This window comes from Lichenostomus cassidix, chromosome 2 (assembly GCF_008360975.1).
Source record: "Lichenostomus cassidix isolate B80296 chromosome 2, HeHo_3.0, whole genome shotgun sequence".
NCBI lineage: Eukaryota > Metazoa > Chordata > Aves > Passeriformes > Meliphagidae > Lichenostomus > Lichenostomus cassidix.
The window spans coordinates 79,741,403-79,764,924 of record NC_139482.1 but is presented as its reverse complement, the minus strand read 5'-3'; the positions used below and the strand labels follow the sequence as shown (position 1 = coordinate 79,764,924).

General features: G+C 39.3%; 1 protein-coding gene across 5 annotated transcripts in view; it reads right to left on the bottom strand.

Moving 5' to 3' along the window:
* The window catches only part of CTNND2 (catenin delta 2), a 638,189-nt gene that overhangs the window by 231,770 nt on the left and 382,897 nt on the right, over window positions 1-23,522 (bottom strand). For all 5 annotated transcript variants that reach the window (XM_085052133.1, XM_085052132.1, XM_085052134.1 and 2 more), the window contains one exon: window positions 4,267-4,519. In XM_085052133.1, coding sequence (XP_084908259.1) covers window positions 4,267-4,519 — 253 coding nt within the window. The remainder of the gene's footprint in view (window positions 1-4,266; window positions 4,520-23,522) is intronic.

The window sequence follows — 23,522 nt, the reverse complement described above, 5'->3', positions numbered from 1 at the left end:
GAGTCCAATCATTACAGAACAGTGTGTTCTGTAATGAATAATGAACCTTTTAGAGCTCCATTCAACAAATTATCCCACTTTCTGGACAAATAATTTCAAAAGTTCTGAAACACATGAAAGGTGAAGCCATAATGGAAAGTTCTAAGTACAGATCAATATAATTCAAGGCAATATGAAAATGGACACTGAACTCTGACAATCACTTTGGTAGTAATAATGGAGTGTATTCCCCATAACTCTTGCTGTTACCTCAGCTTCTTGCCAGCTTCTTTGCAGGATATGACCTGCATATACCAGTGTGTAAATAAAAACAGGTGGGAAGTCACACAACAATGAAGCACACCTGGTGACTGGACACATCAAACCACACACAGTGAGTTCATAAACCAGCAAAAACACTGTTGCCACAAAACCTCATTGGTGTGTATTTAAATGAAGGATCTGAAAACATTCTCTTTTTCTTCTGAAGTGCAGCAAGTGTAAGTTAGGAGCGGTGGTACCTGCACATGGTTTCTTACTAGGTTAAAACCTCAAATATTAAGTCATTTATACACTTTTATCTAGTTGGGATTTTGGAATAAAAACTGGAAGGCACACATACTGACAACTGGATTCCAACATTTCTATTTCTAGGACTCCCCAGTTCTCCTAAAATTTAGAAATAGACAAAATAAAACAGAAGAATAAAATAATTATAAAATAACAACAAAAATTGTAAGTTAGGAATAGACAAATCATAAATAATTTGCTGGTGCCAAGAGATAAACTAGTCTTCCTTCATGAAAGTAGGCTGAAAAATATCACATTAACATGTATTTTTGATACGTTAAAATACTCAAGACTTCTCTCATTCACAGTTCAGTAGGAACCAAATAATTACAAAATAAATACTGTGTTTTTTCCCCCTTCCACCACATTTGCATATAAGAGATTGTGGCATGAAACAATTGATATCACAGCCCTACTGTGTACTTCTTTTCCTTTTTTTATATGGCATAAACATAAAAGAATGTTCTCAAAAATCAGTCTGTAATGATATGAACTTTTCCATTTCCCATGTGCAGAACTTCAGTTTTATTCCTGACAGTGATATGGGACTTATTTCCTTTTTAAACAACAAAGCCTCACTCACCAACAGTATAGATGTGTAAAGTTTTTACTACCTGTTTATGAGCTCCTATGAGCTAACAGTCTACCTGCATAAATTAAAAATTATCCCCTGCCACAAACTTGATTGTGAACATCTTAATCCCCCTCTTTTTTTTTTTTTTTAAGTTTTTGTCCTAAACTTTAAGTAAATGAACATTGAACTGCATTTTATGACAGCTGGATGACGCAGAACAGATGTTGAGCTAAAATTTCATTTGCCAAATGTCAGCTCAGAACACGTATTTGAAATTGGGAGTATCAATAAGACAAACTACATGGTTAAACCAATAAAAAAATTGTCAATTACATCAGTGCCTGCCAACCATTTTTCCAGGCCTTCAGACGGAAATTCTGTCTGAATTGAAGATTCCAGAAAATGAAGTTCAAGTTTAGGAATGCTAATTGCTTATCAGGGTGACTACGATCTCTTCTGGATATCCATTTTTTCATCTTGAGCTGACTGAAACACAGGAAATGCTAATCAAAAGCCTGCTAATAGTGTGCTTTTATCTCACAGATTTTCCTCTGCCACTGAGGATTTTTTTGGACCTCTGGTTGGAGAGGTAGTTTTGGCATCTGCGAACAACTCCTACTACTGTCCTCCACAATTCATGACAGCCACAAAACACTCCAACCAACCAGCCAACAAAAGCAGCAACAGGACTGTAAGGAAACTTGTGACTTCTCTTGTGACAAAGCGCAGCTGCTAACCAACACGTGTATTTTCTTCTTGCTACGTAAGGTATAACTGGTAACCCTTTGGGGCATACAGCACAACTTAACACAACCACTGAAAGCCTGTACTGCATTTGGGTCATGTTTTCCTCTTCCTGGTTGTATCTCCCACATTCCACCCTAAATAATTGCTGTCCTTCCATATTATTTTTGAAGTATCTGGAAAGTCTTTCATCTTATCATTTCCACACTTGTAATTTACTGGTATTTTTGTAATTGATTCACAGAAATGAACACACTGAAAGCTTTCTGATTGCTTTTGTTACTTTTCTCCAAACTCCATTCAAATGTGCAATGTCTTTCCAATAGCTGAATGATCAGCAAGTGCTGTAGGCCACAGACAGTTTCACAAGTCAGTCTGCCTCGGTGAAATATGGCTTTTGGGAACTAAGGCATAACATAATCAAGCGTGTTTCTGAGACTTCTTTATCAGAATTATTCAAACCAACAAGCAAGGGCAGAAACACTAAGATACACCACACACAGCCCATGGTTCAAATGAACGAGATCAAGAGTAATGCGAAATGCAATTTTGTAATGTAAATGCTATTTACAGAAGTTTTGTACAAATTTCCAATCCATCTAATAGTAATCAGTAATAATATTTAAAGACCCCATCTAAAGGGTTTATAAAGCTCAATTTATACCTAGCTGCCTGCTTGCTCCGCCTTTACCTACAGAAATCAATGCTCATGAATGCACAAATAGTATCACAAGACAAGGAATAATCAAAAGAGAAGAAAATGAAAAATTTATGAGAAGAAATCTCCTTTTACAAGCACATATCCTATACATTAACTGCCTAACAGTTGTAAAGTGATTGTAGAACAATGGGACAGAAACAACCTTTTCTTGAAATGATATTACGTCCAAGACCTGAAGAGATATTGTAAACATGTCTTTCTTGTCTACAGGGAATAGCATCTTCAACACCATCATGCTTCTCCTGAGAACATTTCATATAGATTACAGTCATTTCTCCTCTGGTTTAGTGCACTCCAAATCTAAGTTTCTTTAAGTTTGAACATAAGACAATTGCAAAACAAAGCTCTTTTTTCTACATGAGCTCTTATATTTTGGAACACAAATATAATAGCACTGCTTCAGAAAAAGACTTTTTCCCTCTCATTACCAATGTTTGCTTTGGGGCAGGGGGAAGAAAGGGAGCAATTAAATTCTTTTTTTTTTAATTTCTGCAGTCAAAGCTAAGGGGGTAAAAAAAAGGTTGAAGACAGTAGTTTTCTCAACAAGTAAAACTCTGCAAGCAGTGATGTTTCTGATGTGCTGTGAAATGTTATCTGCTGTTCTTTTCCTTGGTGGAGAGAGAGAAAGAACTGCTGTAGTGCTGAACAAGTGGAGAATCAGTTTATGAATTTACTTTTTTTTAATTTGGGGAAAGAAGTCTTTTCAAATGTTTCTTAAAAACTCCCAGCATTTTTGTTGCAGGCACATTTTGGACCCTCCTATCATGAAATTACACATTACAACAAACAAACAAACATACAAATAAATAAATCACACCATCTGCCAAAGAAAAACCTTGGTATAAATTAACACTTTCAACAAGTTTAAACTCAAGTTACCAAAGATAATTGCTTTCTTTTCCGTCAGAAAACTGAACAAAAATCACAAAGCGCATTGAGGGTTCCAGCTAGCATTTCTGTTGCTATTATCATGCAAGTCTATTTGCCAGAAAACTCATTCTCTCTCTAACCTATCTGCCAGCTTGGGCTATGAAGTTTCCTCCTTGCACCTTCCCTAAGTAGATAAGGATGGTCAGCTACATTCAAAGTGGTGCTAAATATTTGAAAAGCATGCACAGTAACTACCATTTCTGCAAAGCTGTAATCATACATTCTTTTACCACATACTAGCACTGGAAGCCTGTACAACACACAGGGTGAAACATAAGCCTGGTTACATGTTGCTTTCACATTGCTCAGTCTCACTGCACAATACCAAAATATCCTTTTCTCCAGCATTTATAAACATTACATGGAGACAAACCAAGAACTGCAACAACTTCTGCCCGAGAAGAAACTTGAAAATTCAATCCACAATGGCTACAGAATCAAAACAGTCACACCACTCCTCCCATTTCCACAGAAAAATTACTTTTCTTAAGCTTTTGAGGGGTGGCACTACTAGAAAAAAGCAGGCTATACACACATTCAAAACCACACCTATCATTTCATTGCACGGAACAGCTCATGAGAGCTTTCCAAGGTGAAGAATTAGGACAACGCTGTCATGCAAAGTCTTTCGTGTATCACCACAGGTGGGGTTTTTTTATACCCAACAGCAGAAACACGCAAAGCAAACCACAATTACAAACCTCCGCACGAGCGAGAAATAGAAGACAATGAAGAAGGTTTCACCCACCTGGGATCTTTCTGAATGCTATCAATGGAAGGTGACCTAGCCAAGGTCCCTTCGGGTGGGATGGCTGGCCCAGATTTGCTGTATGGTGATTCAACAGAAGGACAATACTGCAGCTGTCGGTAGGGGTCTGCGTAATTGGAGGCTGGGCCGGCCGCATAGCTGGCCCTCTGGAAGGTCGCGGTTGCGTTCTGTGTGCCGTGTTGACTGCCTGTGCGCTGTAAGGGTACGGAGTCGACACCAGGGGAAGATGGGGCTACGACAGGAAAGTAGGGACAAAGTAAAAAATTGAGGACCTGTTCACAGAAATGGTTAACCAGGTCTAGGCAGAGGAAAAAAAAAACACACACATATAAAACAAGGGTTCAAAAAGAATGAGAAAAAAAACAAACAAAAAGAAACAAGCAACATTGTCATTTTCAAAACCTTAGAAGGAAATATTTGTCAAACACATTTCTAAATGACATGCCAGTTTTGGACAAGAAGACCTTAACACCAGTTAAACAGATTGGAGTGGTGTTTTCACCTGGGGTTCTACCTGCACTAACAGGAAATGAAGGAAGTGCAGAAGCAGTATGGGAATGGTCAGGCTAAGGTTCACAACCACCACTGAGTGAGGCTTTTGCAATCCTTACAGGGGTGGAAGTTAGTCAGATCCACCAGCAGGAGGATCAAAGCAGGCTCAAGAGTCCAAACTGAGACAGATGACTCTATGGCAGGAGAAACACCCAGCCATTCCAGATTTGTAGCCCTGGTATCCATAAAGCAGGTAAAACCAGACACCTGATGCTGAGAATCACCATATATGCTTCATTAATCCATCTTCTGTAAATTTCACCTTAATTTAAGACTTAGGAGACTGTTATTGCTAACTCAGTCTGCAAAAGAGCTAAGCACAAGGTGACCATGTAGATGTCTTGATGTATGCCAGCAATGGCTGTGCTCATACACCACAGCTCAAGATTAATGCATTACCAGTTCTGAGCAGCTTAACCAATAGCTTTAAACTGACTTAATCCTTTTGCGACTCAAAAATCTTATTAATCTTTCTTGTAGCCCATTATCTTTCTGTTACAGCACTGGGTAGTGGAGATCAAGTCCACTGGATTAAACATGCAACATTTTTGAACCAAAGTCCAGTTAATGGCAAATGGATTATCACTACAAGGGCCAGAGGACCAATACCCACACGACCTTTGCCCTGGAGACAGATACAAATTAAATGCTGGCTCTGCTCAGAAGAAAATTTGGGCTATTTGATGTGGCACATGAACTCATGGTGGTTGCCATTTCCTCCTGTTCCAAGACAACAAGAATTCTTTTGCCAAAAGGAGTGGCCCGAGTCCAGGGCGGTTTTAAACTGGGTCAAATTCATATGCTAAACGGCAGACAAAACCACATACTGAAGAGACAGGTATTTATAACAGATTTACCAATCATTTTTCATTGGCATGCACATTTAAAAATAAATATTTAATGCATTATAGATCCATGAAAGAGATTTTAAGCATTTTATCTAAAAGTGTCAGCAAATGAAATACACTGAGCTTTATATACAATTACCACAGTTATGTATGTCTAGTACTTGTCAAAGTTACAACACCTGAAAATTTTTAATTTATATAAAATCTTTAACTTATTTTCTGATTTTTTGCTTATGATTCTGAAGTATTTAATTTTACAAAAGCAAGTATCATAACTTTAATACAAGTGTAAGAAAGTGGGATCACCCACTTATCTATTACCCCATCCCTGGAACTGCTCAGGTCAGGTTGGATGGAGTTTGAACAACCTGATCCAGTTGAAGGGGTCCCTGCTCACTGCAGGGGGCTGAAACTGGATGACCCTAAAGATGCCTTCCAACCCAAACCTGTCTATGATTCTATGATCACATTTACTCACATATAGAGCATCATTTTACATGTATTGTTTTTGTTTCATTACTAGCATGTATATATATACCTCCTTAAAAAATGAGTAATAAGACAGACAGACCTTTTCATAAAACTGCATCAGTTCAAATGCATTAACAGTATTAGCATATTTAAACATCCCATGCACAAATCATGCTAAATTCAGTGTTAGAAAGGCAAACATCGTATTTTAACAGAAAATACAGAGTTCAAAACCAAAATCAGGTGCCTTGAGAGAAAAAGAGTAATAAAACAAGTTAGGGAAAAGAGTGGAAATATTTTCAAGTGAAAAAGCGAAAATGTAATTGTATACTGACATAGTATACTCTTTAAGAACTGTCACTCCATACAATATGCTGCTACCATTTGACAAATTATATGGGGAATTGCAAAACAAGTCTACAACACCAATACTGCTGAAAACAAGAACTTCATTGTAATGTTGACTGCTTTGCAAAATATTTCACAGTATTTCCTTCATCTTCTTTGCAAGACAGTTCAATGGAGATCGTGTTTGTTTTTAAATTATTTGAAAAGTTTTCTTTCTATTTTCTCCTTTGTCTTGTTATCAAAATAGGTATTTATATGAACTGAAACCGGCTGTCATCCTAACACCTACAAGCTTCTCAAGTCACTCTGATTCATTTCTCAAATTATCTTCCTAGCAGACTGTTACTTCCTTTAGAATTTTATCACAATGAACACAGAAGTGCCATATTCAGAATATAAGAATGAGAAAAATCTATGACTTAAACATTCACAATTGAGCTTGTTTGGACAATGTTACCCAGATCAATCAAAAGAAAAACAAAAAACCCAAACACCTAACACTTTGAAAAAACTTTTACATCCAACTGTACCCACTCTCATTATTGTTACACGAGTAAGTGTTTGTAAAACTGAACCAAAGTCATCTTCTATCAATACACTTCCCTCGTTTAAACAAATCCCTTTGGCAGCCAAACCTACTGACTGAAGTGTGGCTCTTTGGGCTATGGCAAACCATTGAGATCTCCGTTCTATTTAGCTATTCAAACAGCAAAGCCATAGTGATTATGTCTAATGAAACAAATTCAGAAGTCGATTTCCTCACCCAGCAGAGTAAATCTTCTCTGAGCACAAGGCATCCAGAAAGCACATACTTGGACTGAACCAGAAACCACTCACATACCAGGTACATTTGCAGATGGCCATGCAACCTTTTAACCTGTTTTTAAATTAAAAACACTTACCCCTTTCTCTTACTTCCACATTAGACTCTCCTCTCAAATCCAAGCCAGCTACACTTTGACCAGAACCAGCTCAGCAGAGGTAAGTTGACAAGGATAGGGAGTTTGCCCCAGCAAGGGAAGAGAGGGAAAAGAAGGAACTGCAACAGTACTGTTTCTGGAGAAATGAGCTGCTTTTCCCTCTCCCATCAGCCTGAGATTTGGCGTTGTTGAAGCAAAATCACACTTAAGTCATGTGGTTGCCCTGGGTCTACCGCTGACCCTATTTTGCCTCCACATAAAGGTAAAACCAAATGTCATAACCACACTGTGAAGAAGGTCCAGTTTTGTAAAACTTAAAGGTAAAGGTGTCCACAAAATTAGACCTTCTCCTGGTCTTCCAAAGTCCCAAAACTAACAAGGAGATCAAGAATAAAATCAAAGAAGCAAAAGGCCTCATAACCTTATTTATCCTGTATTGTGTCTTACCAAAGAGACCACCCATGAAAACACTGTTGTTAACAGTGACTGCCCCCCTCACTTTTTTAAAAAGCCACCTGGAAATTCAGTGGTGAATGTCAGGTAATTTTCTCAAGCTCTGTTTGCTCCTTTTGCACTGGTCAGCCCTCCCTGGCTCTTTCCCAGAAGCACTCAGCACAGTGGCCTTGCAGAGACAGAGGGAGAGGGTGACTGGCACCTGAACTCCCCTCCCAAGTGCCCCCCACTCCAGGCATACAAGAGGGGCTTGCAAAGTCCATGACCTGCAGTTGAGGCCAGGCTGACACAGGAGGAAGGGTCACAGCACTCACTCTCTGCAGCAGCCAGCAAAGACACAGTACTAAAAATGACATGCTCAGTTGTAGGCCAATAAATTTCTAGATATTAACAATATTTTAAACTTCAGTGTAGTAACTGTCCTTGAAAATGAGAATTTTAAGACCTTGCTTTAATTTGTCATGGCATGAATACCATAAAGATACTGTATAATTTTAGCCCCTCACTACTGCAACCAAAATCACATACCCAGCAAACGGAGCATCAGTGGTACCACACAGACATTTAGTATGCTCTTACAAATGCTTGTCAAAGAGAAAGAAAAGTCCCTGTTAAATAAAATGAAAATCCTCCAAAGACCTGATATATGTCCTGATTATGGTTCTCTTCATTGCAGAAATAGCATATAGAAAAGCCAGTCTTTATAATTCTTTGGCTTTTGTGTAGTATTAAGATACCACAACTTTTATATTAAGCTGATAATTCAGGTGTATCACTAAATATGCTCATAGGCTTATAATGTGATACTCAAAAATTCACTTTCAGCTTTTGAATGTTCCTTTCACATCTGTGGCAGATATTAGAAACAACTAATAAAATATAAAAAGCAAGAACACATTGATCAAGGCAGGGATACTACTGCACCATACTGGAGTATCTTAGGGAGGTCAAGTTCGCATATGAACTGCTAAAAAGTTCATACTTTCTAGAAGCCAGAGGACATTTTACCTAGTTAACATAAGAAGGATCAGACCTTAAGAAACAATAAATTCATTAATGAGAATTATCTTGCTACACCTGCTTGCTGAAAATTAGTTCTCTGATGCTGCTGCTCGATTTGCAGATATTACCTTATAAAATTTTCCTCTTATTATTTGATATTAGACATTCACCTCCTGTGCTAACCTGCTCCTAGTTTCTTTCGCAGAGATTTCAAAATCATTTGCTTTCTTTTCTCCCTTCATTTTCTTTTGCTTTGATGATTTGCACTTGCAGTTGATTTATACTCTCATGTGAAAGTTGAAAATTGGTTCTCAGCAAGATGTCTTTTCAGTGCAGAGTATGTCCACCATCCCACCATGAGTTTAAAAATTATATAAATGCAGTGCATTCTGTTGGTACCAAATCTACAGGAAGATTTATAAAGCAGATACTTTTCCCACCTAATATACCATAAAAATAACACAGTGCATTCTCTGTCAATTAACAAAAAACCTCATCAAGTTTGGGACATAGAAACATTTTATCTCAAAATGCTGAAATGAGTGTTTTAAGGCATGTACCAGCCTTTTTGCAATAGAAGTTTAACAAAATAGATGTTAATTAGGTAGCAGTGAATTGGCAATCCAAAGGAACAAGCACAAACAGTCAAGTTTAACATTGTTCAAGATACATGGTGTTACTACTACTACTACTACTACTAAAAATAATAATAATTTGCTTAGCAGTTACTTTTAGAAGCACTTTTCCACATGGGAAGTATAAAATTTTATAGAAATACATGGTTGGGGGAAACTGAGGGAAACTGAAAATAATTATCAAAAGAAAGAAAAAACCTTCCCCATAATTGCTATCAGCAACTACCTCTAAGGCTGCTAAGATTTAATAAAGGCACCATCATATCCTCTGCTCAAAGTACACACATGGAATTTTGTACCTCAGACACGCAAAGTGAGAACAAAACAAAAAAAGCAAGCACTACAGCATTTCAATATACAAGGCTCCAATTTTGATTTAAAATATTTAGGACATTATACAAATAACAACACCACAGAAGTTCTATGGAAATTGACAATTTTGCTACGTGACTTCTTATACCCAAACCAGGAAAAACACTACCAAAACTATTTCAACTTTCTATTTCTCTTTTTTCCCATTTCCTCCTCCCTCACTTCTCTGCACTCGTTATTTTGTCCTATTTAGTTTACCTTGCAATCAAAATTCCAATCTCCCAATTCTCATCCAGAGACAAACAAAAAGGACTTGTTAGCAAGTTTTCCTCTGTATCCTCATGAGATAGGCTCTTCCTCAGCTAGCCAGGCTTTGCTTTCAAACACATCAACCCTTTAGGGCTACCAGGATTGCTCTGCCTAATTCTTTCTGCTGGCTCCAGCTTTCTCCAGATGCTCCTGTTTTGTGTAAATCAGGGGAAATAAAACCTTCTTCTCTCCAGTCAGCTCCTCCATGCTCAGCTCAGTGCCTTAAACAGCTGGCCATGACAAACAGGTCTTCCTGCTGAACCAGGTATGTCTTTTAAGGGAATATAGCACACTATGCAGGGGAAATGCAAGCAAACTAAAGAAATTGATACATAACAGGATGGTACATAGCCAAAAAGGCCTCTTTTCCACCCACGAACATGTTAGTCATAATTTCCTCAAGTACTAGTTATACCTGGCTGTCACACCTACTTGTAATTAGTATGTCTACAAGCTGTTGCAAGTAGGTATTCAGTAATATTTTTATCATGTTTTCATGACATGGTGAGGAGGAAGCCTTTTTATCACAGCAACATCCCTGTGTCTATCAGCTGCCATCAGTGGAGATTTATATTTTTCTCACTTTTCCATCCCATCTTAAAAACTGCAGGTAGCTGTTTAGCTGCTATGCTCCTACTTCTGTGGGAAATACTCAGGGCCTCTCTTGAATTATTTAATAGGCTCATTGCCATTGCTGGCAGCTGTAAAGTACTAATCCTAATGAAGGTAATAAACATATCCAAAGTGAGTGTACACTCCAATCATTTGCTACTTGATTCTTTAAAAAAAATCTTAAAATCATCTCCTGACCATTGCAATGGCTACATGCCACTGTTTTGCAGAACTCCTTGTTTCAGAGAAACCAAGGAAACATCACTTGTGCTCTGTATGTTGTCGTGTTTTTCAATAATGCAGAAAGAGTCAGTCAAAGAAAATACAGCTTCCTTGGTTTCTGAGCTACTCCTCTGTTTACATTACAGCTGTTACCTGGTCCCTTTGAAGGCTTTTGTCTATATCGTTCCACTTCAGTTTGCACATTCTCCCATAGTGTCTTAGTTTCCCTTTTTTTCCTTCTATTGGGGGAAGTTGTATAACTGCCATTGCCTAACCCTCAGCATATGGAGTAACTTCCTTAATCACCAATTAAGACTTAGCATTTCTTTACTACTAATTATTTTACTTATGAGTTCAGATATGTGATTAGCTGGTGTCTATCTGAAATCACATAGTTCCACCAGGGTTGGCAATGGAAACAAATGATCTTATGAATGCAGTAATCTAAGATTTTTATACCTCTAAGCAAATTTTAATGCAGAAACAGGTAGATGAGTAATTCAACAGAATTTGTATCTTAGAAACTTGTACTTCAGTTCAATAGATATAATGGCTGAGAAGAGTGAGCTCCTATCCAAGTTCATTTTGCAGCAGTGCTTAATTAGACTACAGTGAAACCTGAACTTGAAACTTGAACGCAGCCTCTTCCAGAGCCAGTTTTGTCACAGGCTTCACTGCTGTGCACAATCTCACATCCCACACCCATAACCTTCTCCAATTCTACATCCTTCAATCCAGTCATTCTCCACCATGAAGTTCCAGAGTTACAGAGTGTCCACAGCCTGTATCTCAAAATCATTTATAACTAAGGCATCATTTTAAAATCCATGTAATCCAAGGGGACACCAAGGTCTTATGCAAATATCAAAATTGCAACTACATGTTTTCAATTATTTCAGATTTCCAACTCAAGGCTGGAACAACTTCCTTCCTTGTTTACAATGAAAGAGAAGCCTCATTTTTCAAGCTACCAGTGTTAAGAAATATAATACTCCTTCCCATCTCCAGGAACTGACTGCATTTTAAATTTGCCAGATTTTAATCTCACTAATATATGTAACTTTCATTCTCAGGCTCAGCTTCTAGCATGTTTCACTGATGCTGCTCTGCACGTAAAAAATGGTGTGTACACATAATGTGATAATCAGATGTCAACTCTGGTTGCTAAAGATGTTATTGCCAAGATATTTTCTCAGATTGTGACCTCTCTCTATGAACTGCACCTCTCAGTTTAGGGAAACATGAAGTTTAATAAATTTGTAACACGAGCATTTAAACAGAGAAATCAACAACTGCCCTTTCAGAATTTGATACTAAAATTCATCATGGGTATTTCCTTACTAGAGATGAATTTCAACCCTGAGCAATGGCACTTCATGAAACATATACATCGCTTTGCTCCTCTCTGCAGTACTACATGATTTCACATTCTGTGCGTGGGACAAAATGACCCAACCACAGCAAAACCACACACAGACCACACTGCTGCACATAGATAAGCCTACTGCAAGTACATTTGTGCTTTCACTCCTAAATCAACCTTCTCTTGAAATTTCTGAAGTTTCCTGTCCATCTGGCCAGAATAAAACTGAACAAACAGACACAAGTCACACTTAATACATAAAAAGATACATAAACAGCATGAGACAATAACAGCTTAACAAACTGCACTGCATCATGCTACAGCCATCAACCATATGGAAATGTTCTCTTTTAGATTTTGACCTTTTCTTGTTTAGGGCACTATAATCTTAAGCAGTAAAATGGCTACTAAATGGTATTTCTTAGAACACCTCACTAAACTTCAGCTATTTTAATTAGTAGTTTCCACTCTGGAATGGACAGTTGTTTTATTATTAAGGTAATCACATTTGTGTTCCAGTGCCAGACCATGTGATATGTTCACCTTAAACATTAATGTAACTTCTCCAAATGATAGTTTCAAAGTCGTTGGACACATTTAAATAAAAAACTACTATCTTTGTATGCACTTGTGCTAATAAAATCTACATGTAAACTGCTGAAATTACGACAAAGGAGTAGTTCTAAAAGTAGCCAGTCTTACATTTAACAAGAATAAAATGTACAGTTTGATTGAGTAAAAAAAAGTACATAATGGGCTTGTGATTTTTAAGAGTACCTTTCAATATAATACTGCAGAAGGTATGATCCTCTAACAAAAGATTTAGTCATCTTAAAGACACCACTGGGTAGTTACCTCAGGCACAGCAGTGTTTTTGTTCAGCAAAGATTTACAAAACTGAAATTTATGAAAGGTGATTGAATTGAATTTTTATTTCATGAATGACAACCTTGCATTTCTTTGCAACACTGTAGTACATAAACAAGAATGGATGTTCTGCATCACTAAAATCTAATGTGGTAAGTCTTTAAAAAGAGACTACACCTGTACAGTAAACAGATGACAAATGCACCCACAGTTTCTGGCACAAACACTGTATTTTCTCAATAGTGGCAGATGAGATTTACAGGCTATGTACACCCCTGAGCAAGATTTTATAATCTCAGCTCTCCCTCAGTAGGTGGGAAAAGTCAGGGGACACCTGAAAAATGCTCAGACATCTTACAAGCCATTCTTCTATTAAAAAAGGAGAATAAAAGAATTAGAAAATACAAAGAACAAAATACAAGCCTCTAGCAGTATCCCACTCATGGGACAGAGAAAAATGGATACTAACCATTCTAAAAGGTTTCCATCCTGAGTGGTAAAATCTTGTCTGTCTTCATATGGGTACAATTCCTCTATGGAAACCAATCATGAGCTCAGTACTTTGAAACTAAAAAACTCTTATTTGGAGAAGTGTTTCTGCACTATAAGGGGGATATTGCTTTTGGATTACAAAGGTGATTTGGCAGGGTTTTAATCTCCTGCCACCTCCCTCTCCATTCCTGTCCACGGCATACTGCTGAAGTTCAAAACAGCGTATTTGGTTCTTCCTTTGCCAAATTTTTAATAGGAAGGAAATAGAAAATTCTGTCTCAGAGAAGATGACACTTTCCCAGGAAAAAAAAAATCATGTAAAAACATATATGAAAGACACAGGTAGGACTATATGAGAGAACCTGGATCTGTCAAATGAAATGAGATTATGACTTTTTATTGCTTTGAGGTGATTTATTATTCTTTATGCAGATTACTAAGGTATTTTCTGCTCAATTTACTTTGTACTGAAGATTTGTTCCCTGCTTGCTTCCTATAATTCTCTCTCCCAAAACAATGTTATCAAGTGGATGTCAGTTAGGAATACAGGTCTATTATCACAACATTACCGAACTGAAAGAGATGCAGTCATAGGGATAATTTTTCTTTTTAATTTCTCTGAAAACATTATGTCCTATAGCCAGAACTCCATGCTGTGTGATTTATCAGCATGATCCTCAATTAATCTGCAGCTGTGCCATCACAGCACATTCATGCACAGCACATCAGCTTGTGACAAAACAAAACAACCTGCCCCCTAACCAGAAAAAAGCCACAACCTAAGAAGGAAGCAATATTTGGTATTTATAACCTAACTTGTTTAGATCAGGAAGACTGAAAAATTAAATACAGCTTTGAGAAGCAGCATAAAAGACAAAGGGTTTAATCCAAAAAGGGCAAGTAAAAGCTGATTTTTCTGTTGCTCCTCCTTTTTCCTTGAACTGATAATTTTAGAGACAAATAAAGAAAAATATATTGAAACCAACATTCCCTTTGTCTTTTAAATCCAATATTTGTAATGCAAGAAATAGCCTGTAACAGGTAACTTTTCATTAATAGCTAGATGCCATTCTGAAATTAATTACTATGTCAACATACTAACTGGTGCTCCCTGTAAGATACGTGACAACATCTAACTGCATGTATACAGGATTTTTTTCAACATTTTTTTTTCTTCCAAACCCTTTGAGATTCCTTTTACTCATTAATCTGAAGCCTACAGAATTACAAGTGATACACCTGGTTAACTAAATTCCAGTTCCATGCTGAATAGCAATACTTAACACAACCTGAGAAAGGATTAACCAGCTGTTAACTGGGATATAAAGTGCCCTTTGGAAACCACCACTGGTGATATGCAAGGATCAAACCCGAGCGTCTGATTCCCAAAGCTGAAGTTACAATTGCACACCTTGCAGGTGCAGAAAACTGTGAATTAAGCCCTCTGTATGTGATTTGTCATGGCATTAGAATTGCAGCCCCTCAATGTCATTTTACATAGTCTCATTTTATTTCATGCTTTGTTAATTTTTTAAATTTTCTTCAGCATGTTTAAATCATAAGACAGCTTCAGTGACTTGAAACAGCTAATAACAAACAAGTTACCAAGGGACCATCAAAAAGATGTGTCTCCAAGTAAAGTTTAAAAAAACACCACCTGTATTTGTTTCAGATATCAACTGAATGTTGAGTATCAAATGCAAGGTGCAGAAAACCCCTGGAATCAATACAGGTCGGGGGATGAAGGAGAGCAGCCCTGCCAAGAAGGACTTGGGTGTGCGGGTGGATCATGGAGAGGCTGGACATGACCCAGCCATGTGCACTCCCAGCCCAGAGAGCCAAACAGGTCCTGGGCTGTATCCAAAGCAGTGTGAGCAGCAGGGCCAGGGAGGGGATTCTGCCCCTCTGCTCTGCTCTGGTGAGACCCACCTGCAATGTCACATTCACCTCAGCACAAGAAAGACATAGACATGTTAGAGGTGGTCCAGAGGAGAGCCACAGAGATGGTCAGAGGGCTGAAGCACCTCTCCTATAAGGAAAGGCTGCGAGAGTTGGAGCTGCTCAGTTTGGAAAAGAGAAAGCTTCAGGGAGACTTGAAATGGTATCTGCAGGGGTCCTGAAAGCAAGCTGGAGAGGGACTTTTTAGCAGGGTTGTTGCAGTAGGCCAAGAGGCAATGATTTTAAACTGAGAGAAGCTAGACAGAAGTAAGACTTTTTTTTACAAGGAAGGTGGTGAGGAGCAACTGGAACAGGTTGCCCAGAGAGGTGGTAGATGCCCCATCCTTGGAGACATTCAAGGTCAAGTTGGACAGGGCTCTGAGCAACCTGGTCTGGTTGAACATGTCCCTGCTTATTGCAGAGGGGCTGGATTACATGATCTTTGGAGGTCCCTTCCAACCCAATATATTCTATCATTCTGTTTTAAACAATTTTTAACCATTAAAAAACCCCAACAAATTTAAACTGTCGAAAGATTCAAGGTTTAAAATTTTAAAAATGGTACAAGAACAGTTTATCTGTAAAAGCAGACAGAAAAAGGCTATCAGTTTGTGATATCCCACAACTACAATAATGTAGCTTAATTATTTCTGAAAGAAGAGTAAATCACTCTAAATTTTTCATGTCAGATTTTCGAGTAGTAGAAAATTGCTTCACAATATGAAAAAACTCTTCACATTGAAATATTGACTTCTAACAATATCAAAGATATCCACTACTTTATTACATACCAAGCCAAATATTTAGTCTTGTGAAGATGATGCACTTTGGCTCAATTCATGCATCCTTTGTAACATCTTTCTCCTTTTGTAGAGGACAACAAAGGAGGTAAGAGACATGACAAAATGTTAAGATAAGAGACATGACAAAATGTTGAGAAGCAAAGAAAGGCTAAGCTGGACCACCATCTGAAACATGCAGCAAATCAAGTCCTTGAGTATTTCAAAGCAGCATTAAGAAGCCCATGCAACACACTTCTTTATGCTTGCTGTAAAAAACTGCTAAAAAAATTCCTTGGAACTACTCAGCAATTATTACTCCCACAGACCTCTGGCTCCTTTGCTGGCAAGGCAGGGCCATTGGGCAGCAGAGCACCACTCCCTCCCAGGACAAGGCAAGGTCTCTGCCCCACCAAGCCGGCTACAGAGAGAAGGCAGGGCAGAGGCAAAGAGATGGTGGCCAGTGCAGCTTTCCAGAAGCCACTCCACCATGCCAGACTTCTGTCTATCAGGTCAGTGAGACAGAAGTTTGAAGAGGTCAGGCCTTTCCTACAGAAAGGGAGCCCCCAGGGACCAGGGGCAAATGACGTGAATCGGGCTCTGAGAACCTGGACTGCCCTGCTTCACTCATGCAAAGCAAATGAGAAGAACAGGAGATCAGAACCTTTTGAACACCCCCAAGAAACAAAACTAGCAACCTCCCCTTCCTACAAAAAACCAAACCCAAACAACCCAAGAGTACAATCAGTTTTGTATGGGCTGCTCCTGCCTGGGGCAGAAGAAAAACAGGGATTTGGCTTCTCCCTCTCTACTTCTCTATTAGGTCATGAATAGAGACCTGACCCTCACCACAGACACCTCATCAGACAGAAAAAGGAGGCAGCTCAGTCACACTGTGAGAAAGCCATCAGCCCAGTGACTAAAGAAGGACCAAGTTTTCTTGTACACTGCTTCTCAGGCACTGCTTAAATTCCAGGACAGCAAAAGCCCAGGCCAAGGGCAGCAGGCACAAAGCAGAAAACACTGCCACTGCCACCTGGGTACCACTGCCACCTGGGTACCACTGCCACCTCTTCCCATCCCTCCAGCAGTATCTAGTCCATGAAGAAAGACTGGACTCCAGAAGCAAACGCTGCTTCTACCCTACTAAAGCAACACACACTTTAACAGGCAAAAGGCAACATTATAGGAACAGCACTTGAGGTAAGGCAATCCTCAGTGCAGACTCCTCCTTCAGCAAATGAAGTACAAGGCAGGTGTGGAATGGAAGGCAGAGGACGAGAGCATCTGTCCAGATACACAACAACAATTCTCACCTTCGGCAGCTTTTCCTGAGCCGCATCCCAGGACATCAAAATATTGTGTTCCTCCTTGCCCCTGGCAAACACTTGAACAGAAACCATGGCCAGGGGCAACAGATAACTCTTTCCTTTGAAAAGCAGCTGCATTGGCTGCTCACAGCCCTCCTGTCAGCATTCTTCATCCACACAGAAACCCAGCTTGCAAGAAACATGTTTCTGTTTTGCACCAGCCATCACAAATGCCACAGGCCTCTTCTCTTGGATGAATACTCTCCACCCTGGTGCCCAGGAAGTGGTGCAGCCTGTGGCAGCACAGCTTTTGGTAACAGACAGCTTCAGAGGTGCTGGTGCACTGGTGGAACCACCCAAGCATCAGTGAAGCTCAGGGAGACAGAATTGGCCTGAAGGAATGGAGGCCATCAGAGAAGCCTGAGGGCAGCCTGGCTACTGCCTGCACACACAGGGACATCAGGCAGCTTTGAAGGTAGCACAAGAAGTGCTGCAGGAGTGCACATGCCACAAACACATTCCCCAGGGGATAACCCACTGCAAGAGCATGCATGGTAAGACCTTCAAGTCCCAGCCTATATCTTCAGAGACCAAATGAACTTTTACTGGTCATCCTTCTACTATCCAACCTCCTTTCAATAAATCCTTCCTTTCAGGGTTCTCTTTTATTTCAGCAGTATCAATTACAGACACTGCTCCTCATTCTCCTAATGCTTTCCCCCTCTCAGAAGGGTCTTTGCAGTGTCTTGCATGCCCTGTCTTCATCAAGGAGGCGGTTCAGATCTGTGCACCCAGCACTCAAACTAGCACCAAGTGGTAGTGTAATCACACAAAGCTGCTGGACTTTGAAGTGCATTCAACTACGACTGAACTGTGTCACAACACCTTCCCCACGGTGACTGTCAGGGGACTGAGACAGAGATCATTATCAGGTTGTGCATTCTGAGACCATCCTTAAGCTTTTATCAAAGCTGCCAGGGCTCCCCTGATGCCTATCAGATGCACATATCCTTCACAGAGCTGAAGAGGACAGGTTCACTTCTCTGGTGCAATTGCTGCTTCATCCTTGTCACTTGTGTAAGGCTGGGGTCAAAAATACTCTCCTGCAGCGCCTGAAACCAGTGAGTACTCTTAAAGCATGAGTACTATGCAGATTTTAAGATCTAAATGCTCACAGCTCACCAGCATCACCAGTGCTCTTACACGACAGCACTTAGTTTATCTGACAAAGTCCCTGTTTGTAGAGAGTTCAGAGAAAGTATGGCTCTCTCATTTCTCACCCCGCCCTCCCTGACCACTGGGGACAGTACTCTTTCAAGGCTTTTAGTATCTTTATCTGGAAATTACATCCTTTTTACAGAAGAGGGCTCATCTCTTTCTCCAAGGGACCACAACAGAAGCATGAGCTTCCAGACAGTGATGCCAGCCTCTGGAGGGTGATGACAACTGTTCAGAGACTCCATGGCTGCTGAAGCCATGCTCCTGAGATGCAGGTCAGCACCAACAGCCCAGAACAGTGAGCAGTGAGGATGCTTTGTCCTGAAGGCAGCTACAGAAGTCCCAGGCTTGCAAAACAGTATAATTTTGCCCATTTTGCCTGTTTTCATATTTGATGTGAATTACATGTCAATAACTATAGGCTAAGCCCCAAGTCCAAAATCCTAATTCCACAAATAAGCAAACAATCATTGATTCCATGTGCCACTCTGGCTGTAAGGCAACCCTTCCTCCCTCTTAATTAACAGCCCTCTTCAAATTCCATCAGTGTTCATGTAAACATCCCATCAAATAAGCTTATCTCTACTATATGAATAATTCATATGAGTAATTCAAGACCTTTAGGTTTATGAGGAAAATAAGTAACGAACCTGCCTGAACAAAAATTATTAGTGTTATTTAGTTGGGTTACAAATACAAGCTGTAAGTTGCTGTTCAGTAAGTAAATAAATCAATTTGCTTTCTGTATTGTGTCTGAGTACTCCCTCCAAAGACATCCTTTGAGGATTCCCATTGCAAAAGTAGAATTTCACATTTACTGCTACTTCAGTGCAAAAGTTTGGGCTGGTATTTCTTATATGAGAGAAGACATTACCCTTTGAAAACCAAAAAGGATGGTTAAGTAGAAGCTTAACAAACAAAAGAGCTTTTGCAGTTACTGCTGTCAAATTTGAAGCATTATTTTTAGCTGAGACAGCATGACAGTAACACACCCAGTTATAATTTACACTGCAGGTACAGGCTGGCTGGAGAATGGATCAAGACTAGACCTGGGGAGGACTTGGGAGTGTTTGCGGACGAAAAGCTCAACATGACCTGGCAATTTGTGCTTGCAGTCCACAAATCCAACCCTGTCCTAGGCTGCATCCAAAGCAGTGTGGGCAGCAGGGCAAGGGAGGGGATTCTGCCCCTCTGCTCTGCTCTGGTGAGACCCACCTGCAGTGCTGCATGCAGCTCTGGGGTCCTCAGCACAGGAAGGACATGGACCTGTTGAAGTGAGTCCAGAGGAGGCCACCAAGATGATTAGAAGACTGCCCTAAAGAGGGCCTACAAGAGAGCTGGAGAGCAACTTTTCACAAGAGCATTAAGTGACAGAACAAGGGGGAATGGACTTAAACTAAAGGAGGATAGGTTTAGATAAGATATTATGAAGAAATTCTTTACTGTGAGGGTGGTGAGGCACTGGAACAGGATGCCCAGAGAAATTGCGTACTCTCCATCCCTGGAAATGCTCAAGGCCAGGCTGGATGGGGCTCTGAGTAACCTGGTCGAGTGAAAGGTTTCCTGCCCATGACAGGGAAGATGGAATGTGATGATCTTTAATGTCCCTTCCTACACAATCCATTCAGTGACTATGAAGAATTCATCCTGCCCCTATCTAAAGCTATGTAAAGGAAAGGTTCAGAGATGTTTCATACCCTTTGCACTATGCAGAATTATCATCATGCATTTCATTCATAAGTGAAATACAAAGAAAATACTAAAGTTAAAAAGCAAAACATCACCCAAAAACCAGTGAGTATATAGAACAAACTTAATTTAGTTTACCCCATAGAGAAATTTTAACTTGTTGACTTTTGCTTACTGAAGGTTCATTCACCTAGAAGATGAAAAGCTCTTGAGAGAGCTTTATCCTTGGTTGTTAAATGTTCAACATTCTTGAATGTAACATACATTTAAGGACTAACAAAAGAGAAAGAGATGTCTATAGTAAGTAACCATACTTGGTTACTTTCCCAATTACATTCTTCCCATTACTTTCCCAAAATAAGTGAAATTTTCAAATTCAGGAATAACGTTCTTTAATATCAAACAAATAAACAAAAAATAAAATAAAAAAATTGCCCAAAACCCCAAAAAGAACAACAAAACTAAAAAAAGCCCCCACCAACCAAAAAAAACCCCACAAAAATCTGAAAAAAGTAAATGGTTTGCAAGTATAACTAACTTAATTTTTATTTCCAATGGGCATTGTTAGCTGCAGAAAGAAAAAATCCAGGCTTTGGACAACATCTTTAGACTAAGTTTGCCTTCCTTTTTTCTTTCTGTCAGATGTGTAAAAGCATGCACCATCTTCACGATCGAAGCTATTTTGTGATAGACAAAGGGTGTGAACTATGGTCTACAAAGGAGTGCAGTGAAATCTTAAAGGTCTCCCCTCTGCCATGACTCATGCACACAGAATACACAGGCCATGAAGCCTTGGCACATATCTTTATGGAGTACACAGTAATCCACATCCCTCATATCTTACGCCAAATAGTAACACAGTCCTAAAATAAAAAAAAAAAAATAAAACCAGAAAAAAACCACAAACCACTCAAGAAAACCCAATAAAGAAAAAAAGCATTGTGTGCAAACTTCAATTGAACTCCTTTCTGTTAATTTGAAAAAAGTTGTACAGTCTCCATCAGAAAGGATATGTTCCTATTGGTATTTGTGCTAGAGGCAGGAGTCTGAGAGCTGATCCAATCCAGCTCAAAATTCCCTCTGAGCGCTGACAGCTCTTCAGCCTGGCTGTGTGAAAGGCTGACAGCATCTGCAGCTGACAGCTACCAACAGAGCAGCAGAGTGATTGGCCTGGCACACATCCATCTGCTTTCATTTCCCCTGACCCTGATGATAGGGGTGCAGGGGGGAAAGCAAGGGAGGATCAACCCAACACAAAGCTGGACTGATGGGGTCTTTCTTCAGCGTGTGCCGGAAGCAATGTTCAAATCCATATCCCAAGCATTGAAACAAAATTCACTTTCACACAGCATGTTTCTACTACCCATATGACAGAGGGGTTTTTTTAGTTTTTTCTCTTTCCTTCTGAAAACCCATCTTCACATGTTACCAACTAACATCCCATGCCCCAGTTTAATTCACTGTAATTGTTATCTATGTTGACTAGGTTTCCTTCCCTACGGAGGTGTTGTGAAGAGTACAGTCACAAGACAGCCTGCTACTTCAGCACACACAACCAAGGGATATTTTGCAAGCAAAACAAGAAACCCTCTTCAGGGCATGTCTGGAAAAGAGCATTGCACAGGCGATATGAGATGGCCACATGTGGAACAGGAGGCTTAAAGTTCAATATAAACAGTAGATTCAATCACTACCACTGTCTCTGCTCATTGATATAGGCAGAAGTTTTGCCCCCTTCATGTAAATAGTAATTTTTCCTCATATATATGTGTGACTCCACACAAAACACAAGACTATGGCAGTTTCTTTAACAGGAAGGAAATGGTGTAATGGTGCTCTTCCAAAAGCATAAGGCTGTTACAGGTATTTTGATAGATAATTCTGTGGCTAAATTTCCTTTTAAATATTTCCTCTTGTATTCTAAACACCCACAACTTGCATAAGGCAGCAGGTCACACAAAAACTGCCAGTTTTACCCTTCTAGAAATGGGTTTTTAAAAAAACCTAAAAAACCAGTTTTTAAAGACCACAAAGTATCTTGCTCTGAAAAATGCACTTAACTTTTCCTTGATGAAAATAGGAGTGATCTGAAAATGGACATAATCTTCCCTCTTTGATCAACACAGCAAAGACGAAACACCAGAAATACTTACAATTCCTGAGGCAAGTTTCTTCTACATCTGCTTTAGGCTATTTTGGCTGTAGCATTTATATACTCTAATTATTTTGTGCATTAAATACCATAAATATCCCTGTTGATTTTTGATCTATTTGTGGGTTCCAACACACAGCTGTATTTCATTTGGTTGAGAGGACAATCTGCAAGTAGGACTTGTACACCAATGCGTTTCAGGGACAATCACTATTATTTATGGATAAACCACTGATGCTAACAGCTTTTCCCTATGTTATAGTTCAATTTTATGTCTGTGTACCTATACCCAAACATACTTCTGTTGGAGAGAGGAAGAACATTTACTTATGATTTACTTTGAAAGCAAGCAAACAATCATTTAGCTTCATGTGGCAGGAACTTTGCAGTTCATTTGCAACACAAAAAATACCTTTGTAAGTAAAAAAAAATCCTAGCAATTTCTTCAGAGACAACAGATACTTGTCCAAGACAATACACTAGATTAATAGAAGTATTTTCTCTCTCCTTATGAGTTTACCTACTACATATGAATTACGTTAACCTACTGTACATGTAACACAACATTAAGTATTTCTCCTTTTTGTGCACATATTTGGGGCTCTATTGATAGCTGCCATCTGCAAAATGTATTTCATTTGACTGGCATGCACAGAATACATTTGTTTAAGCACTTCAGAAAGGGAAGAAGAGTTAGTACCAGAAGGCATGTCACATATCTCATAAAAAGACAATCATGCGGG